This window comes from Anolis carolinensis, unplaced genomic scaffold (genome assembly GCF_035594765.1).
Source record: "Anolis carolinensis isolate JA03-04 unplaced genomic scaffold, rAnoCar3.1.pri scaffold_10, whole genome shotgun sequence".
Lineage (NCBI taxonomy): Eukaryota > Metazoa > Chordata > Lepidosauria > Squamata > Dactyloidae > Anolis > Anolis carolinensis.
Window position 1 is genome coordinate 12,265,726 of NW_026943821.1, and position 26,608 is coordinate 12,292,333.

At 43.3% G+C, this 26,608-nt stretch overlaps 1 protein-coding gene across 1 annotated transcript; it reads right to left on the reverse strand.

The window, feature by feature from the left end:
• Positions 1-3,309: 3,309 nt before the first annotated feature.
• LOC100554364 (heat shock cognate 71 kDa protein) lies at positions 3,310-16,706 on the reverse strand. The gene is made up of 9 exons (XM_003222829.4): positions 16,550-16,706; positions 11,545-11,754; positions 9,990-10,195; positions 9,558-9,710; positions 7,803-8,358; positions 7,093-7,295; positions 5,495-5,693; positions 4,930-5,162; positions 3,310-3,762 (listed from the first exon to the last, which is right to left on the reverse strand). Exons 2-9 carry the CDS (start codon positions 11,747-11,749, stop codon positions 3,571-3,573), a joined length of 1,947 nt encoding a protein of 648 aa, XP_003222877.2. The 5' UTR covers positions 11,750-11,754; positions 16,550-16,706; the 3' UTR covers positions 3,310-3,570.
• Between the last annotated feature and the right edge of the window lie 9,902 nt (positions 16,707-26,608).

The following is a 26,608-nucleotide window of genomic DNA, read 5'->3' on the forward strand; positions in this document are numbered from 1 at the left end:
ATTTCATAACCTTGAGTCATGGTTCTTTGACAATGCAGATGTAACTTATGTCTTCTTGAATATAGCCTTTTCTTTATTATTCTTTCATTATTTTCATTAAAGCTGGCAAGGTGTCTGAGAGTTCTGGGAATTGAAGTCCAAAACACCTGAAGGACCAAAGGTTGCCCATATCTGATCTATACTATAGAATGAATGCAGTTTGACACCATTTTAGCTGCCTGGGAGTTGTAGTTTGATGAGGCACCAGCAGTCTTTGCACATTTCTTCCCACACTGGATTAGGAGGACAGCTGGTATCGTCCGACCATTAACACCTACAAGTATCAAATTAATTAACACACCATCAAAAGGCAACCATATGTTTCTTGCATTTTTAGACAGCTTTGATTCCTTTTGAAATTCTTGTGCATCTTGTTTCCGTGTGAAATAGCATTAGCTTGTCCAAAATTTGCAAGAATTAGCTTGTCCAAAATTTTTGCTGGACACAATTGCCGAGACAAAAATCCAGTTCCTCTTTTAAACTCTTGCCAAATCCTTAACTTCTGCCACATCCTGTTGCAATGAGTCCTGTAGCTTAATTATAAGGAACTTTACAATGTTTTTTCTGGCATTACTTATTGACTCACACAGGTGTCCTCCTTTTCAGAGATTATCATTCCTTCTTATGTTTGTCTGGTACTCTGGCAACCAGTCAATGGAGGATATTGAACTCGGCATAAATAATATACACACTTATTTTATCAACAGTGGACTTAGTTATCAAGAAAGAATTGTAACACATTTTTAAATGATTAAATGTCATTGGAGCTGGACTAACCACTGGACAGTATGAGACTATGGCTGGATCTACACTGCCATATAATCCAGATTTTCAAAGCAGATAATCAATGACCGAGCAGGGAATCACCCTGGTCTCCAGAGTCCTAGGCTGGATCTACACTACTATATAATCCAGTATCTGAGCCCAGATTATCTGATTTGAACTGGATTATATGAGTCAGGATAAACTCAAGAAAGTAATTACCTACTTTGTACGGAATTTATAAAAAATTCTCTATAATTCTCATATTATAGACTGGATTTTTAAATTAATATCCTCCAACATTTCACGGCTTACTTCTAAAGCTGCAAATGGAGTTCAAATGACAAAGTAGTTCACCCTCATGTTAATTCAAGTGGAGGGAGAAAATAAGACATGTCTTCCCCTGTAGATTCAGGCAAAATCAAACTGCTGCAATTCTCCTGGCTTGTGAGTTGTTCCTCATCAGTTCCATCTGCTGTCTTGACCACACCTATGTTTTCATCTATTATATATCGGAGGTCTGAGGCATGTTGTGTATCAAGGGCAGGTCATACTCACTCTATAATAAGCAATCAAGATCTTTCCACTTGGTTTTTAAAGAGGAAACACCACTAAATTAAAAGTTTGTGCAATCACTATTCCTGTTGTGCCAACAATTCACTGCATGCCAGCACACTTTGCACTTAAGGAACTCTTGTACTAACCTCTTACTTTCACTCACCTGTTGCCGTCTGCCTCTACTGCTCCAACTCTTTCCTTTTACTCCTGTTGTTTCCTTCACCTAGGACCCTTTACATTGCATTAACTGTGATGGATGCCTCAGATTGGTCATTTAGGAAGCAAAAAACAAAGCCATAAATCTTAAATGGAAGGGATCCCTCTTTCTCACCTAATTAGGAAGCTAATGAACATTTAATCTATCCTAGCCAGAAAGTATATGCAGAACAGAGGGTTGAGCTCTGGCATCACAACAAATAGCAAGGAAGGATGAAGTTAAATAAATGCACAGACCAACAAGCAACACATCGAATTAAGTATTGCAAATTGTTACCAAGCTACCACTCTAACTGCACTAAATAATGGCAGAGTTCTTTCCTCTCGTCTGGAGCTGAGCCCATTGAAACTGGAGAATTTGCACCCAGATTTTCCTGAAAACTAGACCTAAAACCAGGCCCTGAGATTAGGCAACCTGTCTCCACAATCCGGTTGCAGAGTTCTTGGCCCGCTGAAGTCTCTGGCTCCTTCTACACTGCCATATATGATCCAGATTATCTGTTTTGATCTGAATCCTATGGCAGTGTAGACTCATATAATCCAGTTCAAAACAGATAATGTGGATTATCAGATCTGACCATGGTGGTCCATGCCTTAGTTACCTCTAGACTGGATTACTGCAATGCGCTCTACATGGGGCTGCCTTTGAAGACGGCTCGGAAACTACAACTAGTACAACGATCGGCAGCCAGGTTTCTAACTGGGGCAGATTACAGGGCGCGCTCAACGCTGCTGTTTAAGGAGCTCCACTGGCTGCCATTTATTTTCCGAGCCCAATTCAAGGTGCAGGTTATCACCTACAAAGCCCTAAATGGTTTGGGACCCACCTACCTTCAAGACCGCATTTCCCCCTATGAACCCGCACAACCTCTTCGCTCGTTGGGGGAGGCCCTCCTCTCGCTTCCACCAACTTCGCAGTTGCGGTTGGTGGGGACGTGGGAGAGGGCCTTCTCCACTGTGGCCCCCCGGCTGTGGAACTCGCTCCCCAGGGAGATTAGGCAGGCCCCTACCCTACTTTCTTTCAGGAAGAGCCTGAAAACTTGGCTATTCCAGAAGGCCTTCATTGATTGATCCTTGTGGGATCATGTTATTTACCTATTAAGCAGTAGACCCTCTGGATTGTTTTTAGGATTCATTCAGCACTTTAAGTATTACACCTGCTGTATAATTATCCCTCCCTGATAACTTATATTGCTTTGCACCTTGGCCTGGATCTTTTGACCCAAATCGGGATTTTAATATTATTGTCTATATTGACTTTTATGACTGTTTTTAATCATGTTGAAGTTTTACTGCTCAGTTTAATGTTTTATCTGATTTGTGCTGTCGTGTCTGGGCATGGCCCCATGTAAGCCGCCCCGAGTCCCTCTGGGGAGATGGGGCGGGATAGAAGTATAAAATTATTATTATTATTATTATTATTATTATTATATGGCAGCCTAGATCTCATTTTAGAGGGAGACCCATAAGAAGCATGTGATGGCAGTCTGAACTGAAGTCCTATGGATATAGAGGTTGTGTTGTATTCACAAATATGAATACCTTTCAGGTGACCAAATATTGTTTTGATTGCTTTCCTACTCAGCCCTCAACAGGCGACCAATGTGCCATAATGGAATAAATACTGATTTACTAATATGTGAGGGAGGGGACCCAAAAGCAAGTCCATGATTGTGTGAACTACAATGTTTTCCAGAGGACACGCACAAACACAAGTCACACAGGCACCAAAACCAGAGGATGACAAAAGTGCAATAATTTATTCATGTGGACACGACAACAGAGTCTCAGTTTGGCAGTGAGGAAACATGCCCATTTTTGTAACAGAGTAGAAGAAATGTGCAGGAAGGAAGAGAACAGATTGAGGAAGCCCCATTCGTGCAGAGGGGGAAGACGGGCAAAAGGAGGCAGCTGAAGTGAAGCAGGATGGGAAGGAAGCTTCCAAGACAACTTGCACAGAGTCCCCTCTGCCACCATGCAGGGTTTGGGAGGCTCTTAATCCACCTCCTCAATTGTGGGGCCTGAAGAGCCGCCCCCAGCGCCTCCGGCTCCTGGGAAGCCACCAGGCATCCCTCCGGGCATCCCTCCGGGCATCCCCCCGGCTCCTTGGTACAGCTTGGTAATGATGGGATTGCAGACGTTCTGCAGCTCCTTCTGCTGATGTTCGTATTCATCCTTCTCAGCCATCTGCAGGGTGAGGAAAAGACAAAGCTTTGAAATAACAGATTCTGGAGTTATAGAGACAAGCACTATGGGGCTAGGTGTCAGACTGTGTTCCATCAAGGTGTTGGATATTTTCTTCCAAGAGGACCACTAAGTTCTAACTTGTTTCTTTGCTGCTCTAGAGAAATAGATTCAAATTGCAGGGAAAGAAATTCCACCTAAATATTAGAAAGAACTTCCTGATGGTAAGAGATGTTCAACAGTGGACCATACTGCCTTGGAGTGTGGTGAAGTTTTAAACAGAAGGTTGGAAGGCCATCTGTTGGGAGGGCTCCGATTGGATGTTCCTGCTTGGCAGAAAGGAGTTGAACTGGATGGGCTTTCCAACTCTATAATCTAAAAGAAAAGACTGTATCTATTGGAAAAGCAACCTTTTCTCTGCATTGCGCCAAAGCAGATTGGCGTAGGCCTTCAGACACTCTTGTGGAGACCCATATTTGGGATGCCTCAATTGCCCCCTAGTGGAGAACTGAAAGAAACTATTCCAGAATTGCTCCTTGATCTGTGGTTCTCAACCTGTGGGTTCTCAGATGTTTGGCCTTCAACTCCCAGAAATCCTAACAGCTGGTAAACTGGCTAGGATTTCTGGGAGCTACGGGTTGAGAACCACTGTCCTAGAGGAAAACCCTACCTAAAGGACAGGTGAGGTTCTGAGGAGACATCAGGGAGAATGTCCAGGCCCTAAAAAGTCAGTAGCAGACTAGACTACCTGGAGGATAGAGGTCTTTTAGTAGAGATCAGATGGCCACTTCTTAGGTATGGTCACATTATTGACTAGATGTGCCTGATAACTACAAGCCACCTCATCCTTGAGAATGATCAACAGCACAGTCATAACTGCTGAAGCACAGGCAGTCAACATGACAAGCTTCCATAGTCACACTCCCAAGAAACTTCCTTACTAAGTCTTCCTAAGAAAACCCTTATATGGTCATCATACGTCAGAAATGATTTACATGCACATAACAAAGACACCTCCTCTAACATCGTACCGGTAGGCATTATTGCTTTTGAATTCCTTAGGTTATTGGTATTTACTTCAGATTGTATTGCCTTTCCCAAACAGGAAATAACTCTAAACATAGGACCCATCCCCTCCTACTGCTATTTCAACTATTCTTGTAAACTCACCTGGTTCCTGTCCAGCCAGGAAATGACCTCATTGCACTTGTCCAGGATCTTCTGCTTGTCCTCCGGGGACAGCTTGTCCTTCAGCTTCTCATCCTCTGCGGTGCTCTTCATGTTGAAGGCCAGCGACTCCAAGGAGTTCTTGGCCGCAATCTTTTCCCTCTGGACTTCATCCTCCGCCTTGTACTGCTCTGCCTCTTGCACCATGCGCTCAATCTCTTCTTTGCTGAGACGGCCTGAAGCAAGGAGGAGAATCTGGTCAAGGAGACCATTTTTAAACCCAGCTTGGGTCAGTTACAGCCTCCCAGATATTGTTGGGACTGTAAATCCCATCTGCTTTAGCCAGAAGTCAGTGGTGACGATGATTGGCATATAGTCCTACCTCTGAGAGGTAGACTTGCCCACCTGTTGGGATATAGGGTCGTTCATGCCAAGAACCAAATGCTAAAATATAAAGGTGGGAATCATGTAGTGCTCCAGATAATGTTGGACTGCAACTTCCAGAAATGAATAAAGAAGATATTGTAGTCCATCACTGGGTAAAACCCAATTTTCCATCCACACTCACCTTTATCGTTAGTGATTGTGATCTTGTTCTCCTTCCCAGTGCTCTTGTCAATGGCAGACACATTGAGGATGCCATTGGCATCAATGTCAAAGGTGACTTCGATCTGTGGGACACCCCGAGGAGCAGGGGGGATCCCTGTCAACTCAAACTTGCCCAGCAAGTTATTGTCTTTGGTCATGGCGCGCTCTCCCTCATAAACCTGTAGGATGAGAAGAGAAGACGCATCAGAGGGTTAGAAAGCAATGCTAGAGACCCCCCCATAAAAAACCTAAGGAACCATTGGCTGACTTCTATATTAGGAACTTTTTGGGAGGTTACACTCCACTGGACTGGGACACTATCCAGTGATGGATCAACAAAAACCTCAGCACATCGGACTTTTAACTAAACTTTGTTGAGAATAAACTTTATTTCTGGCTACTATTTTTGTGATCCCATCCATACTTTTATGGTAAACTTGGAAATTGCCTTTGTAGCATTAAAAACTTGAGCATCAAAGCAATTTAAACTTGTGAAGTGGTGCAAATCAGCCCTCCAAACGTGTGGGTTCAAGTTTTCTGGATTTGAGCAAGATTTTCTCTAGGAATGTGTAGAAGTTTCAGCATGACTCTAATATAAACTTCCAATGGAAGTCATGCTGGAGGACCCAGAGATCTCTAGTCTAGAGAGAATACTTCTCTAAATATTTATAAGTCCATCACACTGGAGGCCCTAGAGATTCATAGAGAGGTGAATAAACTGCTTTATTCATGACTTTTCTATTTTTCAGGGGGTCCTGCAACCTGACTGAACCATAAGGAGGGGTGGACAATAAACAAATAAACAAATAAAGAATGAATGTGAAGGACTTAATCATAATTAATTCATTAAATAGCTGACTTTTAAAATAAGTATTTAGAATTAGCAAAGATAACCGATAACATTAAGTAAAAGAATTGGAAAAAATGTTCTGTTCCTGATTTGAAATGGTTATTTCCTGTTTAATTGTGCAGTAGTTACTTTGAAAGAAGTTGTTAAACTCCAGAAACTTTGTTTTTGTGGCTGCTACAAACTAGGTTGAACTGGTTAGGACCCAATGAGATATTCACTGAAAAACTATAGCAAAATGTGCTGCAGGCTGTCCCACAAAAACAAAGTTTTTGCAGTTTAATAAACGTTCCCCATGTTTTTATGAGAGAACCAATTAGGAAATGATATTTTATTTATTTATTTAATTATTTATTTCTCAAACTTATATGCCGCCACTCCCCTAGGGCTCGGAGCGGCTTACAAGAACTGGCTAAAATCAACAATTTAAAAAACATTTTAAAAACACCTTAAAAAAAACATCTTAAAAACATCCTAAAAGCACCTTTTAAAACATCAGCAACAGAACTCAAAAGCCTGCAGGAACAAAAATTATGTTACATAGTGTAAGTCATGAAAACTTTTAGTCATTATCTCCCTTCTTTAGAAATGGTGGTTGTTTGAAAACTTATGTTAAAAAAGCCCAATTTTTTGCTAAAAGTTTCTAGGCCTTTAAACTATTTTAAAAGCACAGTGTTGTCAAAATCTATTGCACTATCACACCAGCCCTGCTGAATTCAGCTTCCACTTACTTGGATGAGAACTCCCGGTTGGTTGTCGGAGTAAGTAGTGAAGGTCTGTGTCTGCTTGGTGGGGATGGTGGTGTTGCGCTTGATGAGGGCTGTCATCACTCCGCCAGCCGTCTCAATACCCAGGGACAGCGGCGTAACATCCAACAGCAGCAGGTCCTGCACATTCTCGGATTTGTCCCCACAAAGGATGGCAGCCTGAACAGCTGGGGGAGCAATGAAAGGGAGTCAAGAAGCTGCCTGACAAGAGAAACCATGCCTTGCCCACAATACCTCTCTAAAGACACCTGATGAGTTTCAAGCTGCCCATCAGCAAAAATAGATTGCTGTTGCTCACCCCATACTGACATTGTGATCTTCTTTGGATCAGGTATCAACCACTGCTATCTATTTACTATGCTTTTCCTGCATGGCAGGGAATTGGACTGGGTGGCCAATGTAGTCTCTTTAACAATGTATGTTCCTGCAGAAAGGAGCAGCTGCTTTCCTGCATCTCCTTGTTTCTTCCTTCTTCTCCACAAACTCTATGATTTTAAATCCCCTTCAGAAAGGGTGGAAACCATTCAACACCCCAGATAGAAGACTACAAATCCAGCCATATCCTGGATTGTAGTACAACATTCCTACTGGAATGGACAGCTTTTCTGGTTTCTTCCAACACAACAATTTTATCCCAACCTGTTAGCTCTTTTCTTTTAGCCACGGCTGTTTACCTGCTCCGTAAGCCACCGCTTCATCAGGGTTGATGCTCTTGTTGAGCTCTCTGCCGTTGAAGAAGTCCTGCAGAAGCTTTTGGATCTTGGGAATACGGGTTGAGCCCCCCACGAGCACAATGTCGTGCACCTGGGATTTGTCCAGCTTGGCATCGCGTAAGGCTTTCTCTACAGGCTCCAAGGTGCCCCGGAAAAGGTCGGCATTCAGTTCTTCAAAGCGGGCTCGGGTGATGGAGGTGTAGAAGTCAATGCCCTCGTAGAGGGAGTCTATCTCGATGGAGGCCTGGGTGGAGGAGCTGAGGGTGCGCTTGGCCCGCTCACACGCCGTGCGCAGGCGCCGGACCGCCCGCTTGTTGTCTGTGATGTCCTTCTTGTGCTTGCGCTTAAACTCTGACACAAAGTGGTTCACCATGCGGTTATCAAAATCCTCGCCTCCCAAGTGAGTGTCTCCAGCGGTTGACTTAACCTCAAAGATGCCATCTTCAATGGTCAGGATGGACACATCAAAGGTGCCACCGCCCAGGTCAAAGATGAGGACATTGCGCTCGCCACCCACCTATAAATGCAACAGACCAACAGTGTGAGAACCACAACCTCTTCAGAAGGGCTTCCATGTCCTGTGTCAAAGACTAACATCATGACTAGAACTGTTGGGAATTGTGATACAGTAACATCTGGAATACTTCAATTTGTTCTCTTTAGTCAGGTTTGAATTAGACACAAGGCTTGTGAATATGATGTTAGACTTAAAAATTCCCTTAAACCTTTCCCCAACCTGAGAGCTATAAGTGCTGTTGGGCTGCAATAACTATTATATGTAGTTTGCATGGTGGAGAATCAAAAGTGATGGCCCTTGTTGTTCAATAACAGCTGAGGACCCAAGCTGGGTACAAAATTAAGAACCCTAATCACTATGTTAAAAATTATAGTTGGCCCCCTGTATCCACAAATCCTCCATCTATAGATTCAATGGCCCTTTGAAGGCAACCATAAAGTTGATATTGATAATAATAATAATAATAATTTTATGTTTATACCCCGCCCCATCTCCCCGAGGGGACTCGGGGCGGCTTACATGGGGCCAAGCCCAGGCAATAAGCAATATAAAACTCAGCAATAAAAACAAATCATAAACAAATAAAATCACATATACCAATAAGCACACTTTGATAAAAAAAACCTGGGTTGGCTCCTTAAAAGGGTAGTGGGCCAGAAAAGTGCAAATAGTTTTATACAGTACAGATTAGGTAAGAGGTAGGTACCAGGGACTATTATCCCATTAAGGTGCTGGAGGAGGCATACACCTAAAGACTATATACGGCAAAGAGTAAAAATGCTATAAAAATAGAATGAATGAAAATGATGAAAATGAGTTTGACACTCCTGAATTATGGGAAGCATGGTATAGCCACATATGGAGGACCCCAGTGTCCCTCCTAAATAATGCTTTCAATTAGTTTCCATAATCTCTCATCTGCTACCCACAATACCTGAATAGACATCTATAACTTAAGAAGATGAAGGAGGCTATTAAATATCTGAAATACTGCATGAAGCCAGGCTGAGAAAAAACATAAGTCACTGTCTATGCTGTGGCTTGGGCATTGTGACTGTAGAAGTAAAATTGAAGAGCAGCTCTAAGAGTGTATGTCCCTGACTGCTTTCCAAAGGTCTTGAGAGGCATGCTTTTTCTGCTGTACAGCCTCACACCTCTTCTTAAAGCTAACCATGCTTTTAAAAGGAAATCCTCCTGACCTTTTTATCCAGCCCATAGGCTATGGCAGCAGCTGTGGGTTCATTGATGATGCGAAGGACATTGAGGCCTGCAATGGTACCAGCATCCTTGGTAGCCTGTCTCTGGGAATCGTTGAAGTAAGCTGGGACTGTGATGACTGCATTGGTAACAGTCTGCAATGGAGAGAAAGCACAATTAGAAATAGATACATTCATGTTATTATCCATACTTCAAGTCCAATCTTTCTCTTTGCCAACAAGGTCTCCTACTCTCCCAGAGCATTCCAACCTTTGGTTTTCCAGATGTTTGGGATTTCAACACTCCGAAGCCTAAGCTAAAACAGCGAATGGGCAGAAACTCTGGAGTGCAAAGTCTAAAACATCCCAAGAACCAAAAGATAAGGGACCATCATATTGACAAAGTATAGGATGCCGCTGTCTACAGTTAACCACCTTGCCTAAGTAGGCTTCTGCGATTTCCTTCATCTTGGTGAGGACCATAGAGGAGATCTCTTCCGCATAGAAGGTTTTTGTCTCGCCTTTGTACTCCACTTGCACTTTGGGACGGCCCCCATCATTGATCACATGGAATGGCCAATGCTTCATGTCTGAGTGGACCACGGGGTCATCGTAACGGCGGCCAATAAGGCGTTTGGCATCTGGAAAAGAGGAGCGACTTGGTACAGTGAGCTGATCCTCTCCCATGTTAAAAAGACTAATCAATGCACCAACTTGGGCTACTGATTAGAAACATGGTGGTAAATACCCGGAAGGTACCAGATCCTGGCTTATCTCAGACTCTAAGCAAGGTCAGCCCTAGTTAGTGTCTGGATGGGTTACCACCAAGGGAGATCAAAGACTATCAAGAGCCTGTTCACACTACACAATTATAGTGCTATTACTCCATTTTACTTGCTATGCTTCTGTTCCATTGGATTGGCTATTTAGGGCAGAGGACTGCTAATTCCAGTACCTCACCAAATGGCAAAGCCCAGGTTTCCATAGGCGGGATCCATGGAAATTAAAGTGGAATCACCATACTATAACATCATAATCTGAATGAGTCCCAGATTTCTAGAACCTGGTACTCTCTAGATCTATTGAGACCGCCAGTCCCACCAATTCTGCCTAGGAGCTGATAGGACTTGTAGCTCTTCCTACTTCAAGATAAACCCTGAAAGCCTTCGACAACACATTAAACCCTAATTGTGGCCCAATTCAACCATTAATATATTCTGAGAGAGTAATGTCAGAAATATTAAAATTAACTAGTTTTTAATAACAAAAATGTGAGTCAAGCACTGAAAGAGTTAAATGGATGCAATGACTCAGCAAAAGCTGAGAAAGAAGCCCAGCGTGGAAGCAAAGAAGGAAGTACAGTAGAGTCTCACTTATCCAAGCCTCGCTTATCCAAGCCTCTGGATAATCCAAGCCATTTTTGTAGTCAATGTTTTCAATATATCATGATATTTTGGTACTAAATGTGTAAATACAGTAATTACAACATAACATTACCCTTTTCTGTCAAATTTGTTGTATAACATGAAGTTTTGGTGCTTAATTTGTAAAATCATAACCTAATTTGATGTTTAATAGGCTTTTCCTTAATCCTTCCTTACTATCCAAGATATTCGCTTATCCAAGCTTCTGCCCGCCCGTTTAGCTTGGATAAGTGAGACTCTACTGTATAAAGAACTGTATTTGTGTTATGACCTTGTTTTTGTTTTGTTTACAAAAACCTTGTTTTTGTAAATAATGCAACTGTGTTATTTTGCTTCAAAGAAAAGCCTCCTAAGGAAGAGATAACATTGGTCTGTGTGTTTTTGTTCTTTTTATCACTTTTGGCTACTGGTGCTGGGTCACGCTGCTGCTATTTTGTTAGTAAGTCCACTCGCCCAACAAGTAACTCCTCTCTGGTGAAAAAAAAGAACCAGGACACAGCACAATTTCTCATCCAGAACCTAGAAGAGAAACCACCACACTACAGATGGTCTGGGTTGGTCCTTACCAAAGACAGTGTTGGTGGGATTCATGGCCACTTGGTTCTTGGCAGCATCACCAATGAGGCGCTCGGTATCTGTGAAGGCCACATAGCTGGGGGTGGTGCGGTTGCCCTGGTCATTGGCGATGATCTCCACCTTCCCATGTTGGAAGACCCCAACACAGGAGTAGGTGGTCCCCAGATCAATTCCTACTGCTGGACCCTTGGACATTTTGGCTGTAAGAGGACATATAAGGAACATGAATGCAAATGGCAGTACAGGACTCAGCAGAAAGCTATCGTTATATAACTCCGACTTAGGTCCCAGGCTCAATTCCTGCTACCTCCAGTCGGGTAGAAAGCTCCCATTTGAAACTGTGAAAAGTTGAACAACAACATCTAGAAGACCACTGATTTCCTATCCTGACACAAACAAGAATTTATGAGATGGAATTACAACACATCAGTCTCATTTCTCTTCTATTCCTTCCTTCCTGTCTGGTGCCTATACATCTCCATATGAAACTTGGATTAGCAGCCAGTTTCCAGATCTGTGGACATTTTTTCTGGATCTGCTACCCCACAAAATCCTTTCATTTGATGTTTGGAAATTGAACCAAAGATCTCCTGCAGACAAAATATGCATTCAGATATGTCTCTGGTTTTTATGTTTTGCGAACCGCAAGGTTTGGCTGCCCTCTGCTGGTGAGAAGAGAAACTGCACTTTCTGAAACATCTGCATTTCAAGGGCCATGGGATATTTACTCAGTTTTCAAAATCTCGAGAGCAAATCAGTATTAAAAAAATCATTCACACAATTAAGATGGTTTCACGAACGTCACTACAGCAAGAGAACAGTAATATCAATAAAAACCATGGGAGTGGTACAGAATCAGCACATTCATAAGGTTGGGAATCACAGTTTTGACTTGGCAGTGCAGAAAATAAAGTGGGCAATCGCGCAGAAAATCTGCTACGTGTATAGCGTAAACATAGCCTCCTACTGGAAAACCTTAGGTACTGCAGCCCTTGGTGTTATGCTTTTGGAAAAAGCCAGGCCAGTCTACACATAACAAAACAATTTTCCACAGTCCAACCCGTAAGACTGGAATTTGCCTTTCTGCTATCTTTGTGCATGTCAACCTTCTCCCCAGATGAAGTCAGAAGACCCAAAGGGGGTCTTAAAAAGACATTTTCAAAGAAATATCCATCTTAGTCTGTTCCTTAGTTCATCCTAGGAAGTCTACTGATATCCATGAAAAACTTTTTATTCATTGAAATAGACTTCAACCTTCATAGAGATAGGGCACATCACTTTGGTGGAAAGCTGTGCCTATTGCAACAGACCTGGAGACTGAGAAAAACCAAAGCATCCAATAGGGACAACTTGGAAAAGGTCTTGTTTTGGTCTAGAGTTGGAAATTGGACTCTATGCTGGGTAAGGCAGTCCAAAATAACCGCTCTGAGTCCCTTGCGGAAATGGGGCAGTATATAAATAAAGTATTATTATTATTATTATTATTATTATTATTATTATTATTATTATTATTATTATTATGGATCATTTTCAAGTTCAACTCACAAGATCCATGGAAGGAGAACAGGCTGTCCTGAAAAACATCACTAACACAGAACAAAGAAATAGCCTTAACAAGAAGGATTTGAACCTCCAGAGTATCACGTTTCAAACTTCTCCCAGCAATATAATATTAAAAACAAGATAATATGAAACAGATTGGAAGAAAGATGAAAAAGAGTTTAGTGGGATCTGGGCAGTGCTAAGTGCCAAGTAACTTGCAAAGTTACCAGTTACCAGCCAATGGTCAGTCATGCTGGGAACTGCAGTCCCCTGTCATTAGTTCTTATGTCTGTGTTAATTGATTGATGGTATGTCTTGTGTACTTATGTTCACTATTGTATTATGTTTAATTCTTGTATGGTTTTTAAGTTGTTGTATGGTTTCTGTTATGCTGGAAACCGCCCTGAGACCCTTGAGATAGGGTGGTATATAAAGTTTTATTATGATTATATTATAATCCCAAATCTGGATGTTTATTCTTAGTCTAAACCAGGCATGGGCAAACTTTGGCCTTTGAGGTGTTTCAGACTTTAATTCCTACCGGCTGCTAGAAATTGTGGGTGTCCAAAACGAGGATCCCCCGGTGGCACAGCATGTTAAAGCACTGAGCTGCTGAACTTGCAGAGCGAAAGGTCACAGGTTTGAATCCGGGGAGCAGAGTGAGCGCCCACTGTTAGCCCCAGCTTCTGCCAACCTTGCAGTTCGAAAACATGCAAATTTGAGTAGATCAATAGGTACTGCTCTGGTGGGAAGGTAATGGCACTCCATGCAGTCATGCCGGCCACCTGGCCTTGGAGGTGTCTGCGGACAATGCCAGCTCTTCGGCTTAGAAATGGAGATGAGCACCAACCCCCAGAGTCAGACACGACTGGACTTAGTATCAGGGGGAAACCTTTACCTTTATCTTGAGACCAAAACATCTGGAAGGCCAAACTTTGCCCATGCCTGATCTAAACAATGCTTCCCTCCTATCCTTCCAAAGGCTGTTTTGACTGCAAGTCCCATAGAGGGTATCTCAATACTGAGGAGTCCACAGCATTGAGCCGTGGCAGTTAAAAGTGCTTCAAACTGCACACAATGTGACAGTGTAGATCAGGCATGGGCAAACTTTGGCTCTCCAAATGTTTTGGACAGCTGAACTGTGGGAATTGAAGTCCAAAACTCCTGGAGGGCCATAGTTTGCCTATGCCTGGTGTAGATGCACCCGACATTGGGCTACTTTCAATGCAAAGCGAGCTGCGTTAAGCAGTTCTGGGGCTGAACTATGGGTGGGTCTAAGGATCAGATCTTGGCAAAAGGAAACACCAGACCTGGCACCAATCTGCATGGCAGGAAAAAGTCTAGCTGGGCACAGCTGCAGCTCCAGATAAGCCGAAGCCACCCACCCAAGGCAAGGCCACCCTGGCGGCTCTGCACTTTGCACCGTTTGGCCCCGAATCAAGAGCTGACAAAGGGCAGGGGGTGGAGGTGCTGGCTAGATATGCTTTTCCAAGAGATTTTTCTAGAAGTCAACCCCTCCAAGAGTTTGGCATCTGCAGCGACGCCAGAGCCAAACCTTGCAGCAGGGCTTGCCAAAAAAATTGCCTATCATCCCTGTCAACAGGGAGAGCAGCAGATGGCTGTCCAACATATTGCTGCCCAAACCACCCACTACGCATTACCTCTCCAAGAAACTTGGGTGTCTTCGCTCTTGACAATTTATCATGTCTCTTCCCCAAGTGAGAACACAAACCTTCACATTTATATAGGCAAAGTTTAAAATAAAACTACAGACTTGGGGGAGAAAGCAACAGGGCATAGTCTGAGCATAAAGGTTGAGATTCCGGATACATAATTACCTCCTCTAGACATCAACAGATACATAAAGAGTATGAAAAGATAGGGTTTGGGGATATAAACCCCAGAAATCTTTGGTTAATGGTTATGTTGGGGGGATTCTGGGAGCTGCAGTCTTTGGACTTGCTCCATCTTATTTTGGATAGTTTCCCCTCATCTTTTGAGTCACCTCCTGCATTCATAATCTAGATCAGGCATGGGCAAACTTTGGCCCTCCAGGTGTTTTGGACTGCAACTCCCACAATTCCTAACAGCCGGTAGGCTGTTAGGAATTGTGGGAGTTGCAGTCCAAAACACCTGGAGGGCCAAAGTTTGCTCATGCCTGATCTAGATTATGAATGCAGAAGAACAGAGAACCCTTTAAAAGTTGGCAACATTCAAGTTGAAATAATCTATTCATAGGAGACAGAACAGACTGAATACGTACATACAGTAGAGTCTCACTTATCCAACATTCTGGATTATCCAACGCATTTTTGTAGTCAATGTTTTCAATATATCGTGATATTTTGGTGCTATATTCGTAAATACAGTAATGACTACATAGCATTACCATGTATTGAACTACGTTTTCTGCCAAATTTGTTGTCTAACATGATGTTTTGGTGCTTCATTTGTAAAATCATAACCTAATTTGATGTTTAATAGGCTTTTCCTTAATGCCTCCTTATTATCCAACATATTCGCTTATCCAACATTCTGCCGGCCTGTTTATGTTGGATAAGTGAGACTCTACTGTAATAAAAATAAAATAAATATAATAAATATATAATAAATTTAATGTAATAAATATAATACAATATACAGTAGAGTCTCACTTATCCAACGTTCTGGATTATCCAACGCATTTTTGTAGTCAATGTTTTCAATACATCGTGATATTTTGGTGCTAAATTTGTAAATACAGTAATTACTACATAGCATTACTGCGTATTGAACTATTTTTTCTGCCAAATTTGTTGTATAACCTGATGTTTTGGTGCTTAATTAGTAAAATCATAACCTAATTTGATGTTTAATAGGCTTTTCCTTAATCCCTCCTTATTATCCAACATATTCGCTTATCCAACATTCTGCCGGCCCATTTATGTTGGATAAGTGAGACTCTACTGTAGTAATAATACGATAATAAATATAATATAATCAATTAATATAATAATACTTAATAATATTAAGAATAATATTAACAATAATATTAATATTATTATTATTAATAATAATAATTCCCCAAGGTCTGCTTCTCTGCCAGACTTAAGGCGGTTTAAAGTGGTATCAAACCACATCCATTCTACAGTATGGTGTTAAATTAATCCCAGGATCCGCCCCCCAAACTTGAAGAAGTTCAAGAAGGAGGCGAGAAAACACTCTGCACTGTGCTCTGAGACACTCTTGATCAGGGGAACAGAAAGAAGAGAAAAATACAGTAACAACTCTAAACTTTGCAGCTTGCAAACAAACAAGAGATCTCTGCAGAAAGCAACCTCCTCTGCATGTAAACAACAACACAGTAGGGACCCCAACACGGATTACCCATCTTTTTAAAAATTCATGTAATAATAAATATAAATAATGTATAACAAATATAATAATAATAATAAATATTAAAATAGTTCCAACCTGCGCCTTTTGTACACTGCAGTCGCTAGAGTGGTGCCGTGCTCTGACACTCTTCTTGCACGCGCGTTCCGACGTACTCGCCTCGCCCAGGCTTGGCTTTTATAACCAAACAGCCCCCCACCGCTGACACTTTGGAGAAGCTTCTGGACTTGGCCTCCCCCTCGTCCAATCCCGAGCCCCGACGCGGCAGAAGGGGCGGGATCGCGCTCTATCTAGTGCGGACGGGGCTTTGAGCACAGCCTGGAACTTTCAAGCAGGGACGGGAAATAGGGAGGGGGGGAAGGCCCTGCAATGGGTGGCTGCATTGCTTTGGCAGAGTGCATGCACTGCTGATCCCTTTGGGGATCCCTTATCCCCACACTCCCCCAATTGTCCCTTCAGGTGGCTGAAAAAGGGACCCCTACTAAACCAAATCAACAATTGGGCCACACTGTTTACAGAAAACCTACACACACTGATAGATAGGTAAAGGAAAAGGTTTCCCTCGACATTAAGTCCAGTTGTGTTGGTGCTCATCTCCATTTCCAAGCCAAAGAGCTGGCGTTGTCCGTAGACACCTCCAAAGTCTTGTGGCCGGCATGACTGCATGGAGCGGCGTTACCTTGCCGCCAGGGCAGTACCTATTGATCTACTCACATTTGCATGTTTTCGAACTGCTAGGTTGGCAGAAGCTGGGGCTAACAGCGGGAGCTCACCCCCACTTCCCAGATTTGGTTCAACTCATTTCTCCGAAACCGGAGCCAATGCGTGGAGTATATGGATCAAGTCTCTGAAAGATCTTCCCTCCTATGTGGGGTACCCCAAGGTGCAATTCTCTCCCCTCTTCTCTTCAACATCTACGTTAGACCCCTTGCTAGTTTGGCTCGGAGTTTCGGCCTAGACTGCTATCAATATGCGGACGACACCCAGCTCCTTCTGCGCTTGGAGCCTGGAGCAACGTCAATACCAGACAATTTCACCTCATGTCTGGAGGCTCTGTCGAACTGGCTACGTGCTAGACTGAAGGTGAACCCGTTGAAGACTGAGATTCTCTGGCATGGCCGTTCGACTGGTCTGACCCATTTGCTACCCACCTTCGATGGTGCTGCCCTATCTCCTTCGCCCACCGTTAAGAGCCTGGGTGTCGTTTTGGATTCGCAGCTGACAATGGAAGCTCAGGTCGCTGCTGCCAGCAAACAGGCCTTTTTCCACCTATGACAAGCGAGGCAACTGGCACCCTATCTATCTGATGAGGCTCTGGCAACAGTCATCCATGCCACGGTCACGTCTAGGCTGGACTATTGCAACGCCCTGTATGTTGGCCTTTCGATGTCCACGACCCGAAAGCTCCGTATTGTTCAGAATGTGGCAGCCAGGCTACTCACAAGAACACCCATGAAATGCCACATAACACCAGGGCTGCAGCATTCGTATTGGCTTCCAACTGATTACCGTGGTCTATATAAGATGCTAGTTCTGACCTTTAAAATTCTTTATGGCCAGGGCCCTTTGTACCTTAGGGACCGTCTCTCCTTCTCCCATCATCGGAGGTTGCAACGACCATCCCAACGCGACTTACTTTATATACCGGGTCTTAGAGAAGTGCACTTGGAAAGGACCAGACACAGAGCTTTTTCTATTTCTGCCCCTGCCTATGGAATGCCTTGTCGCCCTATATGAGAGCCATGCGTGAGTTAGGGCCTTTTACCCTAGCACTCAAGACCTGGCTCTTTACTAGAGCTTTTTATCTATGTTAATTTTATCAATATTTGTATGTATGTTTTTATCCTTTACAATTTTATCTAGAGCATCTTGGATGGAGGGCGATTAATAAGAAATTAAATGATGATGATGATGATGATTTGAACCACCGACCTTTCGGTCAGCAAGTTCAGTGCTTTAAAACGCTGTGCTACTGGGGGCTCCACGTTTTGGACTTCAACACCCACAATTCCTAACAGCCAGTAGGAATTGAAGTCCAAAACACCTGGAAGGTCAAAGTTTGCCCATGCCTGGTTTAGACTGAGGATAAACATCTAGATTTGGGCTTATAATATAATAATAAAAATGTGTTGTCGAAGGCTTTCATGGCCGGGATCACAAGGTTGTTGTATGTTTTTCAGGCTGTATGGCCATGTTCCAGAAGTATTCTCTCCTGACGTTTCACCCACATCTATGGCAGGCATCATCAGAGGATATACCTCACAACCTCTGAGGATGCCTGCCATAGATGTGGGCGAAACATCAGGAGATAATACTTCTGGAACATGGCCATACAGCCCGAAAAACATACAACAACCCTCTAATAATAAAAAACTTTCGGTCAGCAAGTTCAGCAGCTCAGCAGTTTACTGGGCGCTCCACACTGCCATATAATCCAGTTCAAAGCAGATAATCTAGATTTTATATGGCAGTGTACGAAGGGGCTTCATACAATCTGGTTCAAAGCAGAGACTGTAGATTTATCTGTTTTGATAATCTGGATTATATGGCAGTGTAGAAAGGGCCTGAGATAGAGTCTTATCATATTTGTCCTATCAAAGTTGTTAACAAACAATATATTAAAATATACCTCACAACCTCTGAGGATGCCTGCCATAGATGTGGGTGAAACGTTAGGAGAGAATGCTCCTGGAACATGGCCATACAGCCCGGAAAATGCACAACAACCCAATATATTGTTTTTCAACTTACTGTTATGGATTTCCCCCTGTAATAATACAATAATAGTATCATATGCCGTTATATATTATATTATAAAAATATATTATATTATAATATTTCATATTCAAAGGTGACCAAATTGTACAACATTTATCATAATCTTGCTATTTTTTCTGACAATGTATTTTTCATCATTCAGCGCTATTATGGGCCAGTCTTTAAGTCCCCTTCTACACTTTCATACAATCCAGATTATTAAAGCAAATAATTTGCATTTTCTGTTTTGAACTGAATTATATGAGTGTACACTGCCATATAATCCAGTTCAACACATATAATTTGGATTTTATATGGCCACGTAGAAGGGGCCTAAATATTCTACCAATAAATTCTGCGAAAGGCTTCCAATTATTCTGGAAACATTGTATTGTTTTATTTCTAAAAAGACAAGTGAATGTATCAAATTCTGCAAAGTTTAGCAGTTTGGTCAACCATTTGTTTACAGATGGAATAATACTTTCTTTCCAGTGTCTGGCATCTGCTTTGAACATGATTATATAGCAGTGTAGATTTAGGCCCCGTCCAAATTGCCATACTAAATTCGGATTATCTGATTTGAATTAGATTATATCGGGTTATATCCACCCCTCATTATAATCCAGTTCAAAGCAGATAATCTGGATTGAGAAACTGGATTACATGGCAGTGTAGATTCAGCCTGTGTTTCATGCACAAAAATATTAAAAAGAGATTGTATACAATTACCATATAAGCAGGGCCGGTCGGAGATAAATTTAAATATTAAGCGGGGGCGCTGAAAAGCGCCCCCCGCCGGCCCCGCCTCCTGCGCCCTGGCCCCGCCTCCCAACCAGCGTGCCCTGGCCCCGCCTCCCGCGCTGCGTGGGAGGCGGGGCCAGGGCACGCTGGGTGGAAGGCGGGGCCAGGGTTGGCCCCGCCTCCCATGCTATTCGCCCTGGCCCCGCCTCCCACGCAGCGTGGGAGGCGCGGCCAGGGTTGGAAAGAGGGAGGCTTCGCCGCCCGGGGAGGGGAGGAGGGATCGCCTCCTCCCCTCCCCGGGCGGCGAAAGAACCAGGCTTCGCCGCCCGGGGAGGGGAGGGGGGATCGCCTCCTCCCCTCCCCGGGCGGCGAAAGAAGCAGGCTTCGCCGCCCGGGGAGGGAAGGGGGGATCGCCTCCTCCCCTCCCCGGGCGGCGAAAGAAGCAGGCTTCGCCGCCCGGGGAGGGAAGGAGGCGATCCCTCCTCCCCTCCCCGGGCGGCGAAAGAAGCAGGCTTCGCCGCCCGGGGAGGGAAGGAGGCGATCCCTCCTCCCCTCCCCGGGCGGCGAAAGAGGGAGCCACAAGGCCAGGGCGCACTGGTCGGGCGGCGGGGCACCGTCAGAGCGGTGCCCCGCCTCCCTCCCAGCCTGACGGCGCCCCCCGGGACCTGCGCCCGAGGCGGCGGCGTCAATGGCCTTTATGGTGGGGCCGGCCCTGCATATAAGGTGTGTATGAAACTTTGATGAAATTGAGGTTTCTTCTTTGGAGGCTTTCAAATAGAGGCTGAGTGTCCATCTGTCGGGAGTGATTTGATTATGCCTTTCCTGTATGGCAGAAAGAGGCTGGACTGCATGGCCCATGTGGTCTCCTCCAATTCCAGGTTTTAATGATACATACATGCAGATAATACGAAACACAGTTGATCCCAAGCATTTTGGATAAAGGATGCTAGCCTGTATTCTCAGACAGTGTTTCTCAGCATTATTACCCTAAAGGTATTCTTGAAATAATGGTCAGCTCACCATACCCATAGATTCCACATCCACAGAGTCGACCATTCGCAGCTTGAAAATATTCCCCCACAAAGTTGCAAAAAGCAACCCTTGATGTTGCCATTTTGACTGTAAGAGTTGTTCAACGTGGAACTTTTTGCCTCAAAGTGTGGAGGAAGCTGCTTCCTTGGAGGCTTTTTAACAGAAACTAGATGACCATCTGTTGGGGGTGCATTCATTGTGCTTTTCCCGCATGGCAGGGGCTTGGACTAGATGGCCCATGCAGTCTCTTCCATCTCTACAATTTTTTGATTCTATGACATTCCACATAGGGAGGAAATTTCTGGATGCAATGCATTACACAGCATTTGTTTGCAATATACTCCTTGGTGCCTCTTCCTTTCCCAGTTTGGGAAATTTCTTGGCATTTCTTGCTCCATGTAACAGTAAGAAAATGTTGTCATATTTTGAGCATCACTTTGCTTGGATGGGAAAGAAAGGCAATGCAATCCCTGGTTTTGTAGTGTCTCAGAGACCCCCGAGTCATGACCCCGTCGCCATTATGGATCAGACCAAAGAAGATATGGGGTTTGTGCCAATTCCGCAAGATTCTGCTCCCTTTCAGATGTCCCCTGTTGACAGTTTTAGCCCACCGTTAATTAAAAAGGCCCTTGAGCCAGAGCCCAGTTCTCCAGAGAGCGCTCCTTTTGACCGAAGATTGTTTTGGCAAACATCTCGCTCGGAGAAGCAGAATACGAGAAGAAGCGCTAGATTAGCGGAGAGAGCAAGCACTAATTGAGCCAGTTCCCTTGAGAGTTTCCTGGGAGGGTTGCATCTGGCAAGTTGTTGACACCTGGCTGGAAGGGAGATTGTAGTCCCATAAAAGTTCTGGGCGCCGACTGACCTTTGCGGTGTCAACGTGTCAGTTGAGGAATTCACATCGACTCTTGTTTCTGCAGCGCGCTACTCTTGAGTAGACCAGTGTTGCATGTCATCTCCCTGCCAAGCCTGGACAGCGATTCAGCTCTACCACAACTAACTTTGCCTTGCCTTGTATCCTAGCCTCGGAATTGAACCCTGGAACTCTTTGACAGATCTTGCTTTAATCCCCACTCAAACAGCCTAGAAGTTTGAGTGTGTTTCAGTTATCGGATTTTAAACTTTGAACTCTAATACTGGACATCTACTTATACATTACTGGACTATATTTGACCTTTTCTGAAAGGACTATCGCTGGACTATATACTCTGCTTATTTTTAGTTGTCTCCTTTATTTCTTTAATAAAGATATTAGATTGTTTATTGGCCTCCGTATCTGGTTCCCAGTGCTCACGCTGCCCTGAGGTGTCACAGGTTTTCCCTTTCTTAGGGATTGCAATGCATACTGACCATCTCTAATCTGTGGACCATTGTTTAGTTTTCCATATTTGTTGACAAATTTTAGCTTGAACTAAAATCACTCCATCTCTGCAGCATGGAGCATTAGTAAGCCATATGTTCCTCGTGATTTATTCTTCCACTCCCTCTCACATACACAGTATAAACAGTTAATTAAAAGGACTAAATTATAAAATGAGCAAAACATTTCAACTCCTCCCTTTTCCAGTTGCTAAAGATGACATTATAACTGAAGAATGTGGAAGCCAAAAAGTTCTGGCTCAGATTAGAAATATATTTTAGCTTGGTTTGTTAATCACTTGCATAATAGATAAATAGATAGAGTGATGAAGTGTCATCTTCAGTGATTCAGGATGAACTGTTCATTTCCTTTTTAATCACCTATATCATCAACTATATAATCAACTATATATGTGTATTTATGTGCATGTTTATATGTACATACACACATATTCAATCATGATCTCTCATAGAACCTTGGTTGAAACCCTGCTCTATAAATAAATTTATGATTAGTATTTTTTAAAGTTTGTTCTTGGTTGCTATGTTGCTTTTCCAAGGAAGCAGAGATGAGCTCATTTTCTAATTCCATCCCTTGCCCTCGCTGGGCTGGATGATTATTTTAGGGACAAGGGCAGGTGCTCAAAAGGACAAGAGGCACAGAGAGACCACCCAGAGCTTAATATATCCATATCTTCAAAAGAAAACCTATAAGGTCAATGAAAGAATGGATGAAAGAAAAGCTACGGACCCACAGCAGACAAACAGGAGTAAGAGTGTTACAACTATTTGGTGAGAAAGGACTCATTAGGCACATTTGGATCCTACATAAAGAGAAACTAGGATGTTTTAAAATGCTGAAAGTGTGGACCTCAGGTGATTTGTTGGGCTTATACCAATGAATAAGAATGGCAACTAAAAAAAATTCAGTTGAAAAACATTTCAATTTTCTTGGACACATAGATTGTAATTCCTGAACAGGGAAATTACAAAGAATCACAAGAAATGAAAATTGCAGGATTGAATCATATTCACAAATTCTAATCCACTAGCAGAAGTGTGAACAAAGGCAACAGGTTCATGGCGTACTATTTATTTATTTACAGTATTTATATGCCACCCTTCTCACCCTGAAGGGGACTCAGGGTGGATCACAGGACATACATATGTGGCCAACATTCAATGCCATTTATACACTGACAAGACAGACAATTGAACATAGATAGATAGTAGGCTTGAGCGATCCATGAAAAAAATTGATTCTAAACTCGTTTCAAAAGCAGGGGGCGCCAGCGTTTCGTTTCTGATGTCATTTCCGAATTTTGCCCCCCAAAAAATTCGAAATTAACGAAAATTCGTTATTTTCTAAATTAATTCGTTAATGGCGGACGCGCATGTGCAATTCCCAAAAACAGCACAGAGGGAGAGGACTTTACAGGACTCTCCCACCCTCATTTTTTGAGTGATCTTCTGGTACAGTGGTAGAACACATTTAACACTGATAGCTCACCAAAATTTGGAACGTTTCCCTTATCCTCTGATTTTTGGCGAATTTTCATAGCTTTTATAATAAACCATTTTTTAATAATTGCAGAAATCTGTTCCTGGTTTGAAAGTCTTATTTCCTGTTAAATTGGGTTGTCTTTACTGTGAAAGTCATTGTTCTACTTCAGAAACTTTGTTTTTGTGGCTGAAACTTTGTTAAATTGGTGTGTGTGTGATATATACTGTGTGTGTGTGTGTGTTTGTGTGTGTGTGTGTGTGTGTGTGTGTGTGTATATATATATATATATATATATATATATATATATATATATATATAGAGTCCCTACATATGTGTGTGTGTGTGTGTGTGTGTGTGTATAGGTAAAGGTAAAGGTATCCCTTGACGTTAAGTTCAGTCATGTCTGACTCTGGGGGTTGGTGCTCATTTCCATTTCTAAGCCCAAGAGCCAGTGTTGTCCATAGACACCTCCAAGGTCATGTGGCCGGCATGACTACATGGAGTGCCATTACCTTCCCGCCAGAGCGGTACCTATTGATCTACTCACATTGGCATGTTTTCAAGCTGCTAGGTTGGCAGAAGCTGGAGCTAACAGTGGGCACTCACTCTGCTCCCGGGATTTGAACCTGGGACCTTTCGGTCTGCAAGTTCAGCAGCTCAGTGCTTTAACACACTTCGCCATCGGGGCTCATGTATATATAATATACATACACATACACACAATGTGGAGAATATGTGGAAAGGTAGATAGATAAGTTGGGAGCCACAGCGAAGGCACCTTCCTGGGAGCAAGGTATAATAATAATAATAATAATAATAATAATAATAATAATAATAATAATAATAATAAATCCCTTACAATATCCAAGATGGCTCACTGCTACAGAATCTTGGGAGGTTTAGTTTGATATGGTACCATTATTGGCAGAGAAAGCTAAGCTGTAGGAGTTGAAATCCAATCATTTATCCTCCCTATAGAATCAATTTTATATGCATTTTTAGCTACAGAAAAGCTAAAATCAGGACAGTAAAAGAACAACACCCAGAAAATGGGAATTCCAGACAGGAAACAATCAGGGCCAGCTAATACCTCCCAACAAAGGATTCCCCCAGGTAGGAAGCAGCCAGGCTTTGAAGCTGCAAGGCTATTCAATGCTAATCAAGGTGACCAATTGCAACATTCACACTTGCCTCCCACAGACAAGAGTTCTTTCTCCCACCCTGGACCTTCCACAGATATATAAACCCCACTTGCCTAGCTTCGCACAGACGTCAAAACCTCTGAGTATCAGGCCTGAGCTGAGGCGAGGCGGCCATTTCCCCCCTCCGTCTTCCTCCTCCTCCTCGGCATCCTTCCCCCTCGCCCCCTCCCATTGGCTGAGCCCGTGACGCCCCTTTTGCTGAGGGGCAAAAGGAAAGGGCCTGAATGGTGGGAGTTTGGGTGATTTGCAAAAACTTTTTTTTCCTAACGGAAAAAACGACGACATAACGAAAAACGGCGTCTCGCGATTCGAAACCGCGATATCCAGACGTGTGGACAATCAAGGCCGTATATTGCTTCAAAACAAACGAAAGTAACGAATTAATAACGGGTAACGGGGAAATCAAATTATTTGAGCAAGCCTAATAGATAGGCTTTTTCAAGAGAGAGAAAGATGGAGGCCTCGGAGAGGAGAAGGAGAAGCCCTGAGGGAGGGAGGGAGGGAGGGAGAGGGGGAGGGAGATTGGGGACATTCCTTTCTTGTTTGTGGGTCTCTCTGCCTTCTCGCCCTGTGTTGGGAGGTGAGGGCCCGGCCCGTCCTTGGGTGGGTGCAGGGCTCTCTGGGGAAGGGAGAACTACAACTCCCAGGTCGACGGACAGGCGGCAGGCAGCGGCGAGGGAGAGCAGGAGGGCGGCCACGCGGACGGTGGCTGGGTCTTCCGCCGCTGCCACCGGCGGTATTTATCAACAATTTTTGGGGGGAAGGGCAGAAAAATTCCGGAGGGGCGTCAAAATTCAGGTCGCCTACTCCTGAAAATTACCTTGGGATGGCTCTGGGAGGACATATCCATTTAATCCTCTGCTGTCATACTTTTTTGCAAGTCCAATTTTGTTTAGCTTCTTCCCATTGTTCCCCCTCGTCCTCCACTTACTGGATCAAACTGCAAAAGTAGGGTTTTTTTTGCACCCAATGAACAAAATAGAGAGGGAATAATAGATTTTTTCCTTCCCAGTAAGCTAAGACCAAAGCAACCCACAGCAGCCTCTCCTAACTTGTTTTTCCCCTTTCTTGTTAATAACTTTGGCTATCTTTATCATGCTTTGATGTTACTTGATTAGACATATTCCAGTTTTCATCTATGAACTGTGAGGGCTGGGATATGGGATTTCACAGGATGTTGCCATGACAGCTAAAGTGAAATCATAACAACATTATTACATAATGTGAAAGAGTTGAGGTCCCAGAGAAGGTGACCTGATAAGCCCACGTTGATCGTCTGCAAAGCCTTCCTGACTCAGGCATCATCATTCCTTTCTCCTGATGATAAATGCTTTAAAATATATATTTGCCTGGTGAGGAAACATGTTCTGGAAGCTTACAGAGAGAGTCTGGTGCTTTGTTTTGGCTTGTCTAATAAAAGTGCTGCCACAATGTGGACTCCTAAACGTATTTTATGTCTGGATTAATTTCCTCCATGCGCCGTGTATTTATTTTCCTTTTAAAATGCATTTTACAGTCACCTTGAATATATATGGCTTTCTCTTT